Source organism: Anastrepha ludens, chromosome 6 (assembly GCF_028408465.1).
Source record: "Anastrepha ludens isolate Willacy chromosome 6, idAnaLude1.1, whole genome shotgun sequence".
Lineage (NCBI taxonomy): Eukaryota > Metazoa > Arthropoda > Insecta > Diptera > Tephritidae > Anastrepha > Anastrepha ludens.
This window is the reverse complement of record NC_071502.1, coordinates 104,180,492-104,203,006: the sequence shown is the minus strand read 5'-3', so window position 1 is coordinate 104,203,006 and position 22,515 is coordinate 104,180,492. Positions and strand designations below refer to the sequence as shown.

At 36.8% G+C, this 22,515-nt stretch overlaps 1 protein-coding gene across 1 annotated transcript in view; it reads right to left on the bottom strand.

The window, feature by feature from the left end:
- Window positions 1–4,287: 4,287 nt before the first annotated feature.
- LOC128867526 (uncharacterized) overlaps window positions 4,288–22,515 on the bottom strand; it is a 65,910-nt gene continuing 47,682 nt past the window's right edge. Inside the window, exons 2-6 of the mRNA XM_054108806.1 lie at window positions 9,111–9,212; window positions 8,691–9,035; window positions 8,228–8,620; window positions 7,454–8,072; window positions 4,288–5,888 (exon numbers count right to left, since the gene is read on the bottom strand). Of these exons, the coding sequence (XP_053964781.1) occupies window positions 5,515–5,888; window positions 7,454–8,072; window positions 8,228–8,620; window positions 8,691–9,035; window positions 9,111–9,212 (1,833 nt within the window). The 3' untranslated portion in view covers window positions 4,288–5,514. The remainder of the gene's footprint in view (window positions 5,889–7,453; window positions 8,073–8,227; window positions 8,621–8,690; window positions 9,036–9,110; window positions 9,213–22,515) is intronic.

Here is a 22,515-nt window from a genome sequence, read left to right as displayed (position 1 = left end):
TATGTGGGTCAAAACAATGTATTTATTGTATTGTGCATTTCATGTTCATCATCCAATTAATTGCAGCCATTCAATTAATGATCACAAATGATCACATATTCGATAAAGAATTCTAAGTGTAGGTTTTGCAGTGGCCGAGCGGGCTTAAGGAAATTGAGTGATTTTCATTGAGGGTGAAAATTGATAGTAATCTTGGAGTTTCGTTTTTATTGGGTAATGTACAGACATACGCTTCTAGCTTTTAAGCGTGAGAAAATGATTTCTGAGACAACATGATATGATATGGAGGCAATGGTAGATATGGAGAGTAGTACAGAGATATGATGTAAGCCATGACGAAATGGTTTTGTATGTATGTATGTATGTATTTTAAACCTCAAATATGTGTATCACAGTCTGCGTAAAGATATTGGAACGAGTTGAGAAAATACAGGGTGGCTGATGAAAGCCGCTACCAAACAAAAAATTGAATAACTTTTTTTCTTTTTAAGTTATCTGTTCCATTTTTGTTTTAATTTGCAGATTGGTCTTTAAAATTTATTAAAATGGATAACTGGGACACGCAAACAAGAATTTGGATAGTCCGCCGCTATCACGCACTGGAGTCCGTAGTTTTGGTACAGAGAGAGTACAGGCGGATGTTTGGCGGCGATCCCCCGAGCAGATGGACCATAATGAGACTGGTGAATATTTTTGCTGAGCAAGGAACAGTCGCAAGAAGGCCTTATCATCGAAACCCACCAGTTCGGACGGAGGAAACGATCGCTGCTGTAGCTGCAGCTATACAAAGCAATCCAAGGGTTTCAACAAGAAGCTTATCTGCTCAACTTGGTGTCAGCCGACAGTCTTTGCAAACAATAATGCACAAAGATTTAGACTTATTTCCCTACAAAATTCAAATGGTTAACAAACTGAATGCAGCAGACTTGCCGATTCGCTTGGAATTTTGCCAGAAGATCCTGCAAATGGTGGAAGAAGACCAAAACATGTTAAACTGCCTTTTCATGTCTGATGAGGCCCATTTCGATTTAAACGGCAATGTGAACAAACAAAATTGTCGAATATGGAGTACTTCTAACCCACAGATACTCCCTGAGACGGAATTGCATCCTCTTCGCGTGACAGTGTGGTGTGCGGTTTTTCACGCTGTATTGTCAGGCCTTATTTTTTTGAAGAAAATGGTCACACCGTTACGGTTACTGGAGACCGTTATTTGAAAATGCTGAAAGAATTTTTCTATCCAGAACTACGCCGAAAGAGAATTCCTTTCAACTCTGTGTGGTTTCAACAAGATGGGGCAACGTCTCACATAGCCCAGACTGTTATGACAGAGTTGCGACGAAAATTTCCCAATAAACTGATTTCAAGAAACTCCGAATTTCGTTGGCCCCCCAGGTCGCCTGACCTTACTGCACCTGACTTTTTCTTGTGGGGTTTATGTAAACAAGAAGTTTATAAAACAAAGCCAACAAATTTGGATGAACTAAAACAATCCATTCGGGCAACAATTGCGGCTATTCCTGTCGCAACTCTCAAAGCAGCAATGAACAACTTTTTACTAAGATGCCGCACTTGTGTCAACGAGCATGGGGGGCATTTAAATTCAATTATTTTTAAAACTAGTTAAGCTACATTTAATAAAATTTAATGACCTTCAACTTGAAAAAAAATAAATGAATTCCATACACTAAAAAAAAAGTTATTTGAGTTTCTTAATGTAGCAAAATTCATCAGCCACCCTGTACATACATAGAGAGATATAGCAAAACCAATGAAAGATATGTATGTTGAAAACGAGGCTATTCATACAAATATGTTATCTTTTATATAAGTTTTGGAACAGTTAAGAGAATATGGCAAATAAGTTAATACTAAAGTTTTTTAAATTAAAGATAAATGTAATTTAAAGAATACAGCATTTTATTATAAATATTTTTATATCTTAACAAATTTTACTGTGTTAAATAAGGGATCACATGCATGCACAGGAAAGCTGCATATTAATTTTCTATGCGAATTTTTGACGGATCGTTGAAATTCGTATCCAATATGTACATATATGTTTAAAAAATGATTTTAAATATTTACATAAATATGTTTGTATATATTTAAAAAAAAATATATATATACAGATAGTTTCACGAATCTGAGTAGAAAAAAGAGAATGTGTTTATTTTCGATGGAATGGATTATGCCAATTCATTACATATTTATTATATAAATAAATAAATAAAAATAAATAAATAAGAAATAATCTTGCTGTATCCAAATATTTATTTGTATTGGAAAATCATGCGAGTTGCATGATGACTTCAATACGAATCCTATTTTATTATATCGCATCAAGTTATTCAAACCCTCTTTTCAACCTCAAAAATGAAGTGTGTAGTTTTGGAAATCCATATACCCTATGATTAGAAAGTACCGGGAATGTTTAAATAAAACAAAACAAAGTTAAATTTCAGGCAAATTTATTTTATCTCCTTCAAAATATGACACGCCTGAAGCAATACACATGTGCCAACGTTTAACACAGTCCTCCATGCACCTCTGCTAGGTCGACGAAGGGATGCCCTTCAGCTCCTTCGTCGCATTCTCTTTGATCTCCTCTATAGACTGGTAACTTCAACTTGGAAAACAAAAAGAAGTCGCACGGGGCCATATCAGGAAAATACTGTGCTTGCACGATTGTATGTACTTGGTGTTTGGTCAAATAATCCAGCACAATTTGGGCTCGGTGCGATGGCGCGTTATTATCACGCAAAATCCAAGAATTGTTTGCCGTTATTTCCGGCCGTTTGCGACGTACAGCACCTCTCAAATGATCCGATGGCGCTAAAAAGTGACAGATGTGTGTCTTACAGTCCTACCAACATACGAAAAAAATATGGACCGATTCCCGCGTGCGCGGTTCGTATAAATTAAACATTCCCGGTACTTTTGGAACATAGGGTAGGTATAACTCTAATATAACATCTAACATATCGCCCCCCTGAAACATCTTTTCGTTTTGAGATATGAAAATATCCATAATTTTTGTAATGGACGGTTTTTAAGTTCTTTCGAAATATAAGGAAATCTGAAGAAAATGCTGATTTTTCAGTTTAATTACAAGTTATATGTATGAAAACGTCTATTTAAATGCACTGATCCCCGTACTTGTTAAATTTGAAGTATTTCGTGCCATTCAAATGGGATTGTTTTTCATTAACGTTTTTTTTGGGTCTCAAGCGCTGTAAGTTCACCATTACTACATAATATACACAAGTATGTATGTACGTATAAATATATTCAAAATAATGACTTTAAATTTTGTATAACATTTTTGTCGCTTAAGGGGTTAGGGGTAGTCAGAATTTTCAAAAAATTGAATTTTTTTTGTTTTGCATTTTCTTAAAGTATGATATCTGATAATTTAGTAATCTAATAAAAATGTTGTGAGAAAATTTGAAGTGAATCCCACAAATACTTTTCGAGTTATTCAACAATTAACAAAGGGCGCTCTGGAGCAGGTAGCAAAACTTTAAATGCCTTTTTCTCAAAATTATAATTTTTTGAACTGGTGATCACTGTAACTTAAAAACTAACTAATGTAACTAATAACTTGAAGGATTTCAATAAAATTTATACTGCTTTTGAAAAACATAAAAAACTTCTGCCTGATCAAATGATTCGTTTTTAAATTTCAATTTTTTTTAAACAATTAATTGTCGGTTTTTTTCTCGAAAATCTCAAAAATATTTCCTGAGGCCGCTTTATTGCTAATTTTGAAAAAAAAGCTTCGATTAGGTACAAGATTATCTGTTAATAAAACTAATTTCTATTGTCCGATTGATTTTAGATGAATCACCGAGGACTTGTGATGCTCACCGCAAGGGATTTCTGGAGAAACGGGCTCCACACAAACAGGGATAACTTTTACAATCACTATTTTTTTTTTGAAATTTTGCTAGAGTCAAGTCGAAACATAATGTACTAATGCTATGTTTTTGTTTTTGTAAAATAAAGCAATGACTAGCAAAAAAAAAAATTATTGAAAATCATAATTTTTTTCGAGCCTCTGACTACCCCTAACATAAATAATCAAAAAATATTGAAATGTATGCAGTAATAATGTAATCATGGTAAGTACACATAATAATTATAATACAATAATATTTTTAAAAATTCAAATTTACAATTTCTAATTTTTTTTATAAAATATATTATATAATATAAATATTTTTCTTTTAAAGAAAATATCTTGTCCCAGATTTGCGTTATATTTTATGTATTTCGTTGGTGCCTAAAATATAATCATTTTTTAAACATATTTCTCGCTAAAAATTTCAACGAACCTCTAATTTAAAATACATATCGAAAATTAATATGTTAAAAAAAAATTAAATTTTGTCGCATAGTGTAATAAAAAGAAGGGGAGTACACATATATAATTATTATAAAAAAAACATAAATGTATAAAGAATTTTTAATAAATAAATAGTTCATTAATTTCTAAATAGTTCATTATCTTCTAAGGTAATGTTGTCGACTCAAAAACTTTAGCATCTATTTGTGGAAACTATAATTAACAATCAATAACTTAACTTCCTACGTAACTCAACTAACTAAAAATAACTTACATACAAATCAATTGAAAAAAGAACAAAAGCATTCTTTAATACAGAATTATGTCAAAAAGCCGCGTACTAATATCTAAAGAAAACATCAAAAATACTACGAGGCAGACACAGGGGTTCCTTTGTAACAATAATAATATTACACGCGACTACGATTGACTGGTGTGTCGATAAATAATTTAATAACGTTTAATATAAAAAAGCCCTACTATGGAACACTCTACTGACTCAAAAGCAGGCAAGACCAATAGTGAATTATGTGAGTAGAAGCTAATGGCATCGGTAGATTAAATACTATACCTATGCTCATATTCGTTGTTTTAGTGCAAATTATGTTTTATGCTTGTAAGTGTGACGTTTCAAAGTTTAATAGCATTACTAAATAGTTAATGGGCACAAGTGTAAGTGAAGTTATTTAATATATATAATATTTTTATACATTACGTTTTAAGTTAAGTAGTATCCATGTATGTAAATTTATACTTTATACACTCAAAATCTGTTGAAATGTACTGGCAGCCTATGTATGGTCTAAATACCGCTGAAGGCACTTCAAAATTGATTGTGTGCATAATACTCTTAATTGTTTATTTTCCTATAAAGTACCAACTACTACAGTAACCACTTACTTGTAAATGTTCATATACTGGCATTTTCTACTTAGATAATTAACTAAAAAACAAATAAGTTACTAGGCGTATTTATATGTTCCTAAATATATGTATGTTAAGTATGCATTTACGCAAATATACATAAATAAAATAAAAAAATTTTGTTTAAATATAATAAATCGCTTCAAAGCTAAAATATTTCGAAGAATTCCTTTTCAATAATTCTAATATTCTTTAAGATTTCCCAAAACCAAAAACCTCTATGTGCATATTTTTTTCATATTTCACTGCTCCATCTGTTCGAGTTGTTCGTGCGCCTGTGCATGCGTTTTACGCTTATGCCAACGCACACTCGCGAATTGCGCAAACCGCTGACCGCAAATATCGCATTTGTACTTCTTCACTGGCAAATGCAGTTCGGTGTGCTTCTTCAAGTTCGCAAATGTAGTAAATGCTTTGCCACAGACATCGCATACATGCTTGCGAATATTCAAATGCCCATTCATGTGATCTGTATAACGGTTGCGTTCGTAGAAAGCCTTGTCACAGATGGGACAGAGGAAGTTGGACTGTTTGAGGTGGGCACGTCGATGAGTATCATAAAAGGACCAGGTTTTGAAGGATTTGCCGCAGAAGTCGCAGATGTAAGGACGCTCACCTGGAAGAGAGTCGAGAGAAAGTTAAAGAGAAGAATTAATAATTTCATACGCATGTAAGAACAAGGGATGTACGTATTATGTTAGCATAAGATATATAGATATATAGCATAGATGATTTAAGGCTTAGGATAAGGGTAAAGATGAAATTAAGGGTAGTAATATTAATAGCAAGAATAGGACAAGGATTAGGAGAACGACAAATATGGATAAAACAAGTTAAGGGAAAACATTAGGAAACGGATAAGTATAAATACATGGAAAAGGATGAGAGATATATTAATAAAATGATATGTTAAAGATCAGATAAAACGGAAAGATAAGGGTAGAGGTAAGGATAAGGGGAATTGTGAGGATAACAGCTAAAGGTAAGGATATGGCTAATAATAGAGATAAGTGCAAGGATGAGTAGGTATAATAAGATAGCGATACGGAAATGGATAAACATAAAAGTAAAAATACAGATAGAGATAGAAATAGAGATAAAGATACAGATACAGATAGAGATAGAGGTAGAGATACAGATACAGATACAGATACAGATAGAGATAGAGATAGAGATAAAGATAGAGGTAGAGATACAGATACAGATACAGATACAGATAGAGATAGAGATAGATATAGAGATAAAGATAGAGATAGAGACAGAGATAGAGATAGAGTTAGAGGTAGAGATAAAGATACAGATACAGATACAGATACAGATACAGATAGATATAGAGATAGAGATAGAGATAGAGGTAGAGATAAAGATACAGATACAGATACAGATAGAGATAGAGATAGAGATAGAGATAGATATAGAGATAGAGATAGAGATAGAGATAGAGATAGAGATAGAGATAGATATAGATATAGATATAGATATAGAGATAGAGATAGAGATAGAGATAGAGATAGAGATAGAGATAGAGATAGAGATAGAGATAGAGATAGAGATAGAGATAAAGATAGAGATAAAGATAGAGACAGAGACAGAGATAGAGTTAGAGGTAGAGATAGAGATAGAGGTAGAGGTAGAGATAGAGATAGAGATAGAAATAGAGATAGAGATAGATATAGATATAGAGATAGAGTTAGAGGTAGAGGTAGAGATAAGATAGAGATAGAGGTAGATAGGATAGAGATAAAGTTTAGATAAAAACAAAGAGAAATATAAAAATAAAGTCAAGTAACGGATAAATATAAGAATATGGATAATGATAGAGATAAGTTTAACGATGAATCTAAAAAGGATAAGGATAAAGGTAAAGATAAAGATATTGATAAGGATACACGTTTTAATATAAAAATAAAGATAAAGATTTAGAGAATGATACAAATAGAGTTCAAGACAAATATAAAGATGAAAGTTTAGGTACAAATAAAAAGAAAGATAAGGATTAGGATAAGGATTAAGGTAAAGATAAAGATGAAACAAAAATACAGATAAAAATGTGCATAAAAATATAGCTAAAGAGAAATACAAATAAAGCTACATATGTAAGTGTTTAAGTGATTACTCATGTTGTATTTACATAGATCTACAAGTTCAATGCCATTCGCTTGAATAATATTGTTCTCTCACCTGTATGACTTCGCATATGAATTGCAACCTCAGTAGATGTAGCAAATTTCTTATCACAAACTTCACATGCATACGGAAAGTCGCCCTTGTGTCGCCGTATATGAATCGTCAGGTTACCCGGTATTTGAAAACCCTTGCCGCAAAGCGTACAAATAAACGGCCGCATTCCGTCGTGCCCGGATTTATGAATCTTATACTGGTCAGAGGTTTTTATTACCTCAGTACAAACATCACAACGAAAGGGTCCTACATTTATATCGAGAAATTCCATCAGCTTCCTTTGTATAATTGACGATGGAGATGCCGTTGTTGCATCGTTCGGTTCGACTAGACGCTTATGCTTCTCTGCTGAAAACTCCTTACGCAATTCATATACGGTTTTTTGTAATTCTTCCAGTGTGCTATTTATACCGAGCATCAGATTAACCTCCTCCAGCATTTGGTTGAGTTCCTCATTGCGATAGGTGGCCGAGCGATAATCTGGATGATCAACATCCCAGAGTGCTGAATAGCTTTTGTAGATTTCAATGAATGTTAGATGATCGTCGGTGCTCTTGAAGTCTATAGATTTAGCTTTTAAGTACTGAGTCTTTGGCTTGCAAGCTATGACACCTTTCCGCTAAAATTAGTAGCCAAAAATAATAAAAAAAATTTAAAAAAATAATAAAAATGTAAATATCTCTTTAGCATATTAATAATGTGATTGGTCATTATACCGGCAAATCACTGACATAGTCAATCCACAATTTAGGGTGAACAAAATAGATCATTTACCTTTTTTAGCCGATCGAGTAGCTGATCTTCGAAGATCTTCTGCAGGAATTCCATTTGTTCAAAGCACCACAATTTCGGAGCATACAGTCCTTTCTGTTCGTGTACGATGCGCAATTCTCTACGATAACGTGTACGCAATTTTTGAATCTTCGAAAAGCATTCATCCGCCGACAAGGTTACGCCCTTCTCCAGCAACAATTGTATTGAGATCTCACGCATCAGTTCATTCTTATTACATAACAAATAATTGGGATGCTGTGGATTCCAGAGCGCTTCCTCTCTCCTAAACGCATCCAATAGATAAGTGAGTACGTCGCGATCTTGTGCGGAGCGTGTCGTTTCTGTGCAGTCTTCCTCCAAAAATTTCTCAGATGCTGAACAATCAATATGTTTCTACAATGAGAAGGAATCAGTAGGTAGTCGGAAAAAGTGGTACTTAAGTGCGGAGTGTTCGCTCAACTACCTTGACTTTACGTTCAATTCGCTTATTCTCAATGATATCTCGCAAGAATTCCATTTTATCAAAATATTTGAATCGTGTCTTGTACTTGCCCTGGCGCTCACGCGTTTTGGACAACTCCAGTCGATAGCGTGAACGCAAACTTTTAATGATCGCATAGATCTCCGATCCATCCAATGAGTAATTCATATCACGCAGCAAGGGACGCGAAAGCTCTTCGAACATCTTGCGATTGGCATTGTACTTATATTGTGGATGATTGGGATTCCAGAGCTTTTCGTGATTTTTGTAAGCCTCTAGCAGGTAAAAGATAACTTCGGTGCTGTGTTCATTCTCATTGACCAAAGGCTAAAAGCAAGTACGTACATACTTAGGTCGTTACAAAAATAATATTTAAATTAATCTTTTTATTTTACTTTGTACCTTATCACAGCCTTGTGCTTTCAACGCACTCATCGGTAATGCTATTAAATTTCTACATAATTCCTTCGTGGAGCGTCGATTGGGCACATCATTTTCCGCGCACTGCAAAGTTAAAAATAAAGTCTCGTTAAATATTATCGTGCATTGATTTAATAATTAGTTATAAAACAGCCTTTTTTTACATTTTAAGGTTTGACTATACATATAAAGGGTTTCTCAATCGAAGCGCTTGGACTTTTGGCTCCAAGCAACTTTATCCCTTCAAAATGAGTCGTAAATTTTTCACTTCATGATCAGTAAATTTTTCATAAGAGTAGTAAAATATTCTTCCATAAAATTTACCTCATTTTATTTACTTACAGTTAACTAATACTTAGAGGAAAATTTGTGGATACTCTGTACAATTTGATGCAGAGCTATTTGATTGCGGCCTGTCGGTGAATCCTTTCAAGACGGAGCTCGTCCTATTTACGAGAAAATATAAAATACCTAAAGCTGAACTTCCCTCAATAGGGGGCGCTTCGCTGATGTTTTCTGACAAGGTATTATCCACGACAGTAAGCTTAGATGGAAGCCCAATATTGAGGAAAAAGTGAGGAAGGCAACAAACGCCTTGTATGGGTGGAAGGGCGCAATTGGCAAAAGATGGGGCCTTTCGCCTAGGGTTGTTTTCTGGCTATATAATACCATTGTATAGCCAATCTTGTTATATGGAGTCATAGTCTGATGGAACTCACTAGGACGACAGTGGTGAAGAAGCTGCGGAGAGTTCAAAGGAATCAGTGGGGCCCTTCGAACGACTCTTACTCTGGCGCTCAACGCAATGTTAAATGTGATACCCGTAGACATCGCAAGCAGAATTGCCGCTGCACGTACCGCAATCAGACTGAAGGGTTCGGGTTACAGGCTCAACCGGATTTGTGGGCACTCAAACATCCTTAGAAACTTTGAGTTCATCCCCCTGTCAGCGCATGAGTGTATACCCTCGCTTAGTATAACCAGAACTTTCTCCACTCCCATTCCATCAAGAGAAGAGTGGACCGGGGGCTACACTTGGAGACAGGGCCTGGTGAACTTGTTCACGGATGGATCGAACTTGGAAGGAAATGTTGGCGGAGGTGTTATTTGGGAGTAACTCCCCATCAGACCCAAATTCAGGTTACCGTACCACTGCAGTGTGTTCCAGGCAGAGGTAGCCGCAATCAAGGAAGCAGCTGATTGGCGGCTTACATGAGTACTAACAGTCAATTAAGTAAATATTTACTCCGACAGCCAAGCGGCAATTGGCGCTCGGGTCAGTGACGGTGTATTCGAAACTGGTCAGGGAATGCCTGGCCTCACTTACGACCGCGTCCGAATTCTTTGACATAAGCCTCATCTAGCGGCCGCCGTAGCCGAATGGGTTGGTGCGTGACTACAGAGAGAACGTAGGCAATGGCAAAACTCCGAGTGTATTTCTGCTTGTGAGGTCGCGAAATCCTTCTGGCCACGTATGGATCGGGGGCGCTCGAGTGAGCTTCTGAGGTTGACAAAATCTCAGCGCTCGAACCTAGTGGGTTTTCTCACAGGACACTATGCGCGAGGAGTGCCTGCAGTGAGACTTGGAATTACCTCGAGTCCTTTTTGCGTCGGATGTATAGAGGATGATGAGGTGCAATCATCTCAGCACCTTCTCCTTAGCTGCCTTGCTCTGGCGGGGCTAAGATTTAGGCATCTTGACTCTTACATCTTTGCTACGCCTGCTGATATAGCTGGCGTGGACATTAAAAATCTGATGAACTTCATCAGCAGCACAAAGCGGTTGACGCAAACGCAGCACAGTCATCGTTCATGATCCACATACTCTACTCAGTTATCCATCCTCCTAACCATCCCACCACCACCTCTTCCCGCCCTCTCCTTTTCTCCCATAGGTTTTCTCCTTCACCTTACCTCCTTCACAATGGTATCACAAAGGACGAATCCGTTTATCTTTGTTCAAGCGTGCCCATTCATTGGGTCACCATTCCAACCTAATCTAACTAATACTTAAGATGCCCTCTTTGTCTGAAAAAATTGTAGGTATCGTCTTGTAACACCTTGAATTCCTTAGGTGTTGCTTCACCTTTTTTGTGCCACTCCATTGAGGCCTGCTTTAATGCAGACTTCACTGACAATCGGGTTCGTAGATTTATCCCTCTTCCGCGTGACGACCAAAGTGGCCTAAGAAATGGATTGAGCACCCTCAACAGTCATATAGTGCTAGCCTTTGAGATACCAAGATAATCACGAATGATGATCGAAATGTCCATAAATGTTCCTTTAACAATTTCTGCAAGTGGTTGTTCCGCCAAATATCTACTTTCCATCACAATTTTATAGACTATTTCGACAATGTATGAGAACTTCAGCTAAATCGTCTAGGCCGCACGCAGATCGACTTCAATTGATACTCTATCTTGCTTGAATAGACTATGCTACTTATATATATATATATATATAATTGGAGCGTACACCCTATTTTGGGTGTTTGGCCGAGCTCCTCCTCCTATTTGTGGGGTGCGTCTTGATGTTGTTCCGCAAATGGAGGGGCCTACAGTTTTAAGCCGATTCCGAACGGCAGATATTTTTTTTATGAGGAACTTTTTCATGGCAGAAATACAGTCGGAGGTTTGCCATTGCCTGCCGAGGGGCGACCGCTATTAGAAAAATGTTTTTATTAATTTTGGTTTCACCGAGATTCGAACCAACGCTCTCTCTATGAATTCCGAATGGTAATCACGCACCAACCCATTCGGCTACGGCGGCCGCCAGACTATGCTGCTTATTGATCGTTATTTTCCTGAGCCGTGAACTGCAGTGTTTTACTTACTTTAAGTGAAGAACTTAATAACAGCACGAAACTCAGTTGATGTTTTCTTCCCGAATGACTTGTTCATATAGCGAAGTCTCAAAGGTTCGATGAATCGATTTGACTGAAGCTTATAATTGATAGTTGGGTCGCCATGTAGTGCTAAGCAACAAAAAAAAAATTTCCCATTAGCTATTCAACACTTTCACTCAGTGACCGTTTTGACCTCCGCAAAGTCTCTTAATTTAAATTTCAAGTGCGTCTATTAGAAAGCTCTTTATATGTACCTATTATTTGCATACTAAGTACATTCTGAAGTTTTACTTGCATACAAGAAAGCACTCGAATGTTGAACAACTAACATTTCTCCTCATTTGCCCACTCATAAAATTAATTGATTTGCGAAACAAATTACCCTCAATATTTACGAATACGACTAGGCATTTATTTGCAATCTCATATACTTTGTGGCATTCATGGCATACTCGTACATGCAACCATAAAATTGTATTATTTGCTTTTACAGCTACAACTATATATGCATGCATGTACACATGTACATATTTATATGTATATGCCCATAAAGATTCCAGGTTTGAAAGCTTAATAAACCAAAACAACAGTCATTAAGCAAATTATGTTGTTTTGGGTTGGGTGGTTGTCATCTAATCCATAACGAAAATTTCTCAAACTCGTAAAAGTATGTGTACATATGGACTCATTACAGTGGGTTTTGTTGAATAGAGCCATTCGCTGGATTTTGTTATTTAATTGCTTCGTTTTTATTTTGTTCCTCATCTTGAAAGAATACAGTTTGTATTACTTTGGTGGACGAACACTTTTTAAGCTTAAGAGAAAGAACTGACTGCAAACGGCGTGCGTGGGGAGTTAATCTCAGCTTCAAAGTTCTAGCTCTGGAGCCTATTTATTTATTTAAGCTGATTGGCTCTAGAGACTCTTGCTGCCATTGAGAAGCGTTTGTTTGGAATATGCATGCACACGCTTTATCCTTAAATTATTTATAAGCCTGTTGAGAATTCAAGACGTGCAACTTATGTGAATGAAATACGAAGCGCATAGAGTTACCCTCATTTCTAATTTGACTACTTGTAAATTTTGGGTGATTAGATCTCGGCGCAACGCAAGCCATGTGGGATCGCGGCAAGGAGCTGGTAAGGTGCATGCATCAGCTTCTATACAAAATATGGTCAGATGAAAGCATGCCTCCCGATTGAAATTTAAGGGTGATCTGCCCAATCCATAAGAAGGATGATCCTGCAATCTGTACCAAGTATCGCGGGATTAGTCTTCCAAATATCGCCCATAAGGTTCTAGCGAGCGTATTGTGTGAAAGGCTGAAGCCCACCATCAACCAACTGATTGAACCTTATCAGTGTGGCTTTAGATCTGGAAAGTTCACAATCCACCAGATATTTACAATAAGCCAAATCTCGAAAAAAAAACCCATGAAAGGAGAATCGACGCGCACCATTTTTTCGTCGACTTCAAAGCTGCATTCCACAATACGAAAAGGAGTTACCAATATGCCGCGATGCCTGAATTTGGTATCCCCGCAAAACTAATACGGCTATGCAAGATGACGTTGCTCAATACCAGCAGCGCCATTAGAATTGGGAAGGACCTCCCCGAGCCGTTTGATATCGAACGAGGTTTCAGACAGGGTGATTTTTTGTCGTGTGACTTCTTTAATCTGATGCTGAAAAAGATCGTGCTAGCCCCAGAACTTAATCGCTCAGGCACAATTTTTTATAAGAGCGAGCAATTGATGGCGTATGCCGATGATATTGACATCATCGGCCTTAACAACCGCGCTGTTAGTTTTGCCTTCTCCAAACTGGATAAAGAGGCAAAGCGATTGAGACTGGTGATGAACGAGGACAAAACGAAGTACCACCTGTCATCAAACAAACGGTCGGCGCCTCGAGGTTGTAAGAGGTGGAGAAGGACTTAGCTTGACTTGGAGTTGGCCCCGGTTAAACGACTGGCGCGCTTCGTTAAATTCGGTCAAAATCGCGTAAGCGGTTATTGCACCAATTAAGAAGAAGAGATCTCTGCTCAGCCATGACGCATTGGGGCGGGGTGACTGTAATCAAATTCTCGGAAATGGGCATTAGATTGGCATGCTGAAAAGATTTGTATGGTGTGGCCAATATCATATCGTTAGCCGACTCAGAAAATTTGATAGAATCGTCCGTTAGGCTGATGTAGCAGGAGCTACGAATCGGTTTGTTTACGAAAAAACTAGGAAAAAATCAACATAGTCTTGCTCATGTTGCTTCGTCGCTAATGAATAACGACTGATTGGACGTGTGAGAATACATGTGAAATGATCGTGCAGAATTCGGCTGGCGACTCAGTCCCGTGAAGTTCCCCTCACAATTTTGTTTTCATCATAGTTATTGGCCAAATCAGTGACAGCCAAGCCCAGATGTGGAGATTTTACGGTGATAAGGATTAACTACATACTGAAGGATCCAAAACTGAGGGTGCCATAGTGCCTTCTCAGATACTCCAGTTTTTATCAGAGATATATAAAGTATTTAACTTGGAGACTTTTCACAAATTCTGCACTCAATTCTTGTTTCCGCCTTCCCTTCTGAGAATTCTCTTCAGTGCGTTGGAAGTTATGATGACCACACATTTATACTTTCATGTTGGGACTGAATATTTTATGGAAATCTAGAACAGGAACATTTCTGCGAAAAAATTTGCTAATGCGTCTCTGCAGATCCTACGAGAGTCACACAGGTTACCATGAAGACTTTTTACGTATGCAGTTGATTTCATAAAACTTCGAAAACTATGAAATTCTGTGATTCACAAAATGTTTCAAAAATATTTTCGGGCCGGAATGCTTTAAATTGGCCAATAATGTTCAACGCATACCTGATTTGGGTAAAAAATCCGTTGCAACTCTGTTAATTAATTGCAGTAGCAATAGTAACTACAAAAAATAAATATGTTGAGTCAATTACAAAACTTTAATGAAAAATCGGGAGCCATTGCCTAATGTCCCAACCAGTCGCTTGACAAACGCTACACTTCGCATTAATGATTTATGGAATTTGTGCATTTCAGTGTGCGTACATATGGCATTTCTAATCAACTTATGTCTGCATGTATGCATGTACATATGTATGTATGTATTTTATATAAATATGCATGGGTACTCATATGCCAGTCGATATGAAGTGAACACTCCTGTCTGCTATTTTTAGATCGAGTATCAAACTCGTTTTTATGTAGCAACAACAAATTGGCTTCTTTATCAAAGAATTTCAAATGAAAATCATACGTGCATATGTATGTGTGTATGGATACGACATCATATGTGCAACCAGAAGAACACGCAAAAAATTATGAATACGCTTGTGAAATGAAAAGCAAGCAATCTAACGCATGAGTCTAATCCCAGTAGGATAATGTGCACGGCTGTTAGCAACATCTTCTTAGTAGTGTTTCGATAAAGGAAGGATTGCATAACGTTATTTTTATTGTATAAATAAGTCGGGGCTATCACAGAGTTTGGTTACATAGGAGTAGTTGTTTGTCATATCGATAGATTCCAGTTAAGCTTTTGAGGATTCGTTCGTGTCTTAAGGTGATTTTAAAAAAATTGTTATTTTTAGTTTTTGTTACATTTAGTTGTAGCATTTGAAAATACAGCATTTCAAAAATATCGTATCGAAATTTCATGAAAATCGCGGTATGCCTTAAGGAGATATACAAAGTGAAGTCCAAAATAAACAAAAGTGAGCTAAAATGTACACGACAGAAGCTTTGTTCTGATAACTTCGAATTTATTTATTCAAAATAGTCCCATCTGGCCTCGATACACTGGTTTTCGCGATGTAAAAGCTTTTCGAAAGGGTGTTTCAGGTCATTGACCGGAATGTCCTTCAGGATGTCGGTACAAGCCTTTTGGATGGCCTCTGAGGACGCAAAACGTTTTCTTTTCATGGCCAAATGCAATTTTCCGAATAGGTAGAAGTCTTAGGGAGTCATATCAGGCGAATACGATGAGTGATTGATGGTTAAAATGCGATTTCTAGTCAAAAAATCAGTTACAAGAGTGGATCGATGAGATGATGAATTATCTATACTAATATTATAAAGAGGAAAACTTTGTTTGTTTGTTTGTTTGTTTGTTTGTAACGAATAGGCTCAAAAACTACTGGACCGATTTTAAAAATTCTTTCACCATTCGAAAACTACATTATCCACGAGTAACATGGATTACATTTTATTTTGGAAAAAATAGGGTTCCGTAAGATATTTGGATTTTTCGGACACAAACTGAAAAAAATCTTATATATAAAATAAAGTCAACTTTTTGTGTGTGTTCGCTAACCGGCCGTGTCTGCACCGAATTAAACCAAACTTACACACATTGTTAAGAAGATATTGAAGATGGTTTCCGTATAGTTTGGATACCTATTGGTGGATAGGGCTCGAGATATAGGTCAAAACGTGGACCCGGGTAACCTTCGGATGTGTATGTACAATATGGGTATCAAATTGAAGCTGTTGGTGAATGCTTTAGTACAGAGTATTTTTCATGCCGCTCCGTGACTGGGGTCTCAAGATATAGGTCAAAACGTGGACCCGGGTAACCTTTGGTTGTGTATGTACAATATGGGTATCAAATGAAAGCTGTTGATAAGTGCTTTAATACGGGGTAATTTTCATACCTATTGATGACTAGGGTCTGGAAATATATGCCTAAACGTGGACCCGCCGTGTCTTTGCACCGAATTAAACCAAACTTACACACATTGTTAAGGAGGTATTGAAGATGGTTTCCGTATAGTTTGGATACCTATTGGTAGATAGGGTCTTGAGATATAGGTCAAAACGTGGTCCCGGGTAACCTTTGGTTGTGTATGTACAATATGGGTATCAAATGAAAGCTGTTGATAAGTGCTTTAATACGGGGTAATTTTCATACCTATTGATGACTAGGGTCTCGAAATATATGCCAAAACGTGGACCCGCCGTGTCTTTCAACCGAATTAAACCAAACTTACACACATTGTTAAGTAGGTATTGAAGATGATTTCCGTATAGTTTGAATACCTATTGGTAGATAGGGTCTCGAGATATAGGTCAAAACGTGGCCCCGGGTAACCTTCGGACGTGTATGTACAATATGGGTATCAAATGGAAGCTGTTGGTGAATGCTTTAGTACAGAGTATTTTTCATGCCGTTCCGTGACTGGGGTCTCGAGATATAGGTCAAAACGTGGACCCGGGTAACCTTAGGTTGTGTATGTACAATATGGGTATCAAATGAAAGCTGTTGATAAGTGCTTTAATACGGGGTAATTTTCATACCTATTAATGTCTAGGGTCTCGAAATATATGCCAAAACGTGGACCCGCCGTGTCTTTGCACCGAATTAAACCAAACTTATGCACATTGTTAAGTAAGTATTGAAAATGGGTTTCGTAAAGTTTGGATGTAATTCGGAGCAGTGGCAACGGGTACAGCGTTCTTTTGAGCCAGCCATAATGTCGCTTACTTTTTTAACGCTTGGGGCGGAACTGAACTGTCAAATTGACAGTGTGAGTTACAATGTATCAATATTTCTTTCTGATTTGGATGCCATAAGGATAAAACGTAAGTGCAACATGTAAAAATTGTTTGTGAATTTTTTTGGAGTGGATTTTGGAACAGTGAATAATTTCTTACGAAATTTGAGAATTTAATGTGAAATCCGAATGAAATTATGTGTTCGTGGAAAAAACAATTTTTTTCGTTTTTTTTTTTTGAAAAATATAAATGGATAATGGTTAAAAAAGCTCCAATGCTTAATAAAACATATAAATTGAAAAGAAAAATTCATGGATGATCAGGAAAAAAGACGATTGTTTATTCATATGCGTTGATTTGAAATTTAAAAACAATCTTCTTTTTTCCTGATTTTCAATTTATATTTTATATTTACTCAAAAACAAATAGAAAAACAAAAAATATTGTTTATGCCAAAGCGCTTGAATAAAGAATAAATAAATAAATAATATGAAAACCATATATTTTCTGTTCTAAACCATATCTATTCTATTTTAGTGTGCCCAGCGAAGGGGGCCGGGTTTGCTAGTCATGCAATAAGCGCCAACTTCCTCCTTCGCGGTATTCAGGGCGAATTCGACGAATGCGATGCAACAAACGCTTCAAAACGCCAAGATAGAAAATTGCATTGACAGTTTGGCCCGTTGGCACGAGCTCCTTGTGGACAATTCCTTTGGAATAGTAAAAACAAATGACCATCGACTTGATTTTTGACTTCTCCAAATACGATTTTTTTGGGTGGTGGCTCGTCTTTGGCCTTCCATTCGGGACTTTGACGCTTAGTTTCAGGATCAAGTTAGAAACAACTCGTTTCATCACCAGTTACAATGTTGTAAAGGAAGTTCTCGTCTTCAGTCTTTCTCATCAGGTCTTTCGAATGTTGAATTCTGAGCAATTTTTGGTCCTCAGTTAACTTGTGCGGAATGAAAGGTGCACAGACATTTCGTTAGCCCAAATGATCAGTTAAAATGCGATAAATCGATGTTTTGAAGATATTCAACTCTGATTCCATGAATTTTAACGATGATTTCGGTTCATTTTTGATAAATTTAGGAAAAATTTCGATGGAGTTTTCGGTGATTACTGATTTTGGGCTTCCCGTATGTTCATTGTCATTTATGTCCGCACAATCATCTCTGAAACGTGTGAACCACACATGAACTTTGGCACGAGATACACAATCATCGGCATACACTTTTTTCATCAATTCTGATTTTAAAACAAAATTTGATATTGGCTCTTTGTTCGAAACTCATTTTTGTACCGATGAGACAAACATACTGACACTTTAGACCCAATAACTTCGCTTACACAGAACCGAATGTCACCAAATTTTCATTGGAAGTCCGCTTGGGATGTAACTTCCAACGCACTACTCATTAAAAAGATGGCGCCATCAAAAACATTTTTATGACACCAGTCTTGTTTATTTTGGACTTCACCTTGTATGATTTTAATCGAAGGTTTCTCGAATGGCTTTATGGACAACAACGTTCTCAAAGTCGGTGCGTAAAAAACTCGAAAACTGCAATTTAGTACACTCAAGCTGCCGGAGAAATTGATGGCCCCACCGGGGATTTGGGTTGCGTGGTGAATGAAAAATTTAATTCGGTATTAAAAATTCCGTTTGGGTGGAGAAAATCTTGTTGGATTTTCTGGTAGGTTCCATCCATCAGTTGTTCTACTCGGTGATTCTTCGAGTAAAGAATCAGCGGTATAATAAAATATACCATCATACATATCAGCTGAAAGCGTTACAAAGTTTGTTCCTAAAATCTGACTATAAAATCTAAAATTTTGATGAAAATTTGCGGAATTTTTATAATTTGAGTGTCTTGCGATTTGGCAGTGGACTTGTTTCTCTGGGGCTACGTGCAAAGTACTAGGTTGTTCAATAAGTTTTGCGGTTCGATAAGAGAAAGGAAACCCTGTCTAGAAAGGAAACCAGAACTATCGTAGGTATACTGACAGGCCACAATTTGTTAGCGGCACACGCATACAAGATGGGAATTGCAAACACTGATAGCTGCAGATTTTGCAATGAAGAGAGGGAAACTCTTGAATTCCTTCCATGAATTTAAACGTAGTCGTACAAGCCCTGAAGGCGATCCACGTCAAGGACGTCCAAAAACTGGATATCGAATTGGAAAATCGTCAAGTAACTGAAAGAGATTTAGTAGAAGCTCAGAGCTTACTTAGATTCGCAAAAGACGCAGGCTTATTACAAGAAGCCTACTACAAGGAAGCGTAAGGGTCAAGCTCCATCTCGTACCACTAAAGACCAATAGGTCTATGTAATGGCTTTCAGCCAGCCAGGTCAACCGAACCCAAACTTTTGCCATTAATTAGTACAGTAGAAAGATGGTTTAATGGATTTAAACGTAGTCGTATAAGCCCTGAAGGTGATCCACGTCAAGGACGTCCACAACATAGGAAACTCGTAGAGTAACTGAAAGAGATTTAATAGAAGCCCTTGACGTCTCATTAGGCAGTGTAGGTGCCCCATTTGGTAACAATGTAACAAAAATACACTCGAATGCAACTTTCTCAGCAACATATAGAGCAAAATCCGCTAGACAGTCGATGCATGAATGCCTAATTGTTGAGAATGTCGAGATATCGATGTTGAACGTTGTTTAGCAAACACTTTGCGCTACAGCAGCAATTGCAGAATATCAACAGGACGTTCAGTTTTTGGTGTGCCAGTCCTTTTTCCAGCCTCGACAAAACCAGTTTCTTGAAATTTTTTCACCAACCTTTGAATTGTCCCTTTATTAGAAAAAATCGATTTTGATTTCAAAAACACTGGAATTTCATCAGTCAAGCACTAATCGATTTCTTTGCCGTGATATGGGCATGCATTTAGACATGACTACTGATGTATATATATAAATATATGTGTATGCATGTACATATGTACAAATATGGTCTACACTTGTTCCAGCCTTTGCGCGACTCAAGCAAGCTTTCGTAATCCTTTTAATTTTCGTAATGATAGGGTTGCATGCATTTGACATGATATACTTACATATACATATATGAGTATATATGTATGTACATAATTATAGAATATTACATAATAGATGAGCAGCATACATTGCGTTGATGTCATTCAAGGTATTTACATACATTCATACTGCACACTACATACATATATATAAGTATATTGACATGTGTGACGTAATCTGTCGGCGACAATACAATCAGCGCTTTATTCCCGGTTGCTTCAATGATTCAAGAAGCATTAATTGCTTGGGAGCAGACAGCAGCTCACACTCGTACAAACTCTTATGTGTAGTTATGAAGTGAGCATAAAATTTACAAGCTGTCATAAGACCTTTTTTAATATTTAATGCGTGGCCTTCATTTGGGTTTCTTCTTCAATACTTCAAAGGTATTAAATATACTTGTAAATGAAAGATCAAATGCTTAGAGGGCTAACGTGACATTTCGAAAACACTTTTACTTAGCTTTTTGTTTGTGCATATTTTATGCCTCTACTAAGTGGTATTTAATGAAAGCAACATGACTTTGGTCACACCCGCGCACATGAGCAGCGCTACCGCGTCATACAGAAGCGAGCGTTGTTAGTTCATTTGTGATAATCAATCTTTTATGGTTTAATTAAGTCCCCTAATTTGTAGCGAAATAAAAGTTCCAGCTTACGCGGTTAGCTAATTTCAAACCTTTTGCTACTTTGAGCTTTTTCTTTACTTTTGGTTTATTTGAAGAACATAAAACATTAGTATTTAACTTAGTTAGTTGTTGACTGTTAATTGAATCGTGGAATTAAAATCGCGGCCAAAGCAAATGAATGAGAAATCAAATGGTAAACAAGGCTGTAATTTAATTTACAACAGTACGTATGTCTGTACTATACATATATACACACACAAGTGTGTGCAGAAACATTGGTAGGCTTTTATTTGCATGACACGTTGGAAAATCTATTGCCTGCCACTACCTTTGCGTATAAAACCAAAAAATGAAAAAAAATTAAAAAAAAAAACACACACACACACATTGCTACTGTTGGCTTGTTGCAATGCGACCCAGAATAACATGCCGACGCGCCAGCAACAGTGACGCCACTGCGATTCAACGATCGATCGTTCAATTGACTTGCAAGCGCGTCGATAAATGTTGCGATCATTCCATCATGCATGGATACCAAGAAGATTGATTTTATTGATATGTATTGTGGAGTCTTCAATTTCAACAAACAATTTAATTTTTCTTTGCAATACATACATACGCACATACATATTTACATACATGTACATGCATTTTTCGTTTAGGAATGCCAAGCCGAGATATCGGAGTAGCTTTTCGGTTTTTCTCGAAACTTTTTTTCACGTAATAAAACATGAAATGATATTTATGATATTTATTCAATGTGCTAATTAAGTTAAGGTTATATTGTATATATCCCCTATTAATCTTTCGTGAAGATTAATTAATAATAGCCCTCAATTTTCAATAGGGCACAACATAACTTTTGGAAAGCCAAATCGGAAAATATTGGCGCTTTAAATGATCAAGAGGTTTCTCTTTATGAATTAATTTCCTCTTGAGGTGAAAACTTTGCCTCGAATTTATTCACTACAGTGCGACAAGCCTGTCTGGTGATACAACTATATTTATTTATATTTATACAATATAACCAACCCACTCGGATACGGCTGCGGGGGCTGGTAGTAGTACAATTATTAGGCCGGAAATTTTATTAAGACCTCTTAGAGTGGCAAACACTGACTGGAATTTCGCTGGTAATTTTTAATGATTTCGAAATGTTGCTTATTCATGAACGTCGCTTTGATAAATATGTAAGCTTTGAATGATTTCACCATCGATTGGAACCATCCAAGGCACATTCATTAAAGATGGTGACACTAGGCCAAGAACAATGTTCTGTACATTTGATTGGCAAAGCAAAGTGTTGCGAAACTCAAAAGCAAATAATGAATTCGCCTTGTTTCATTC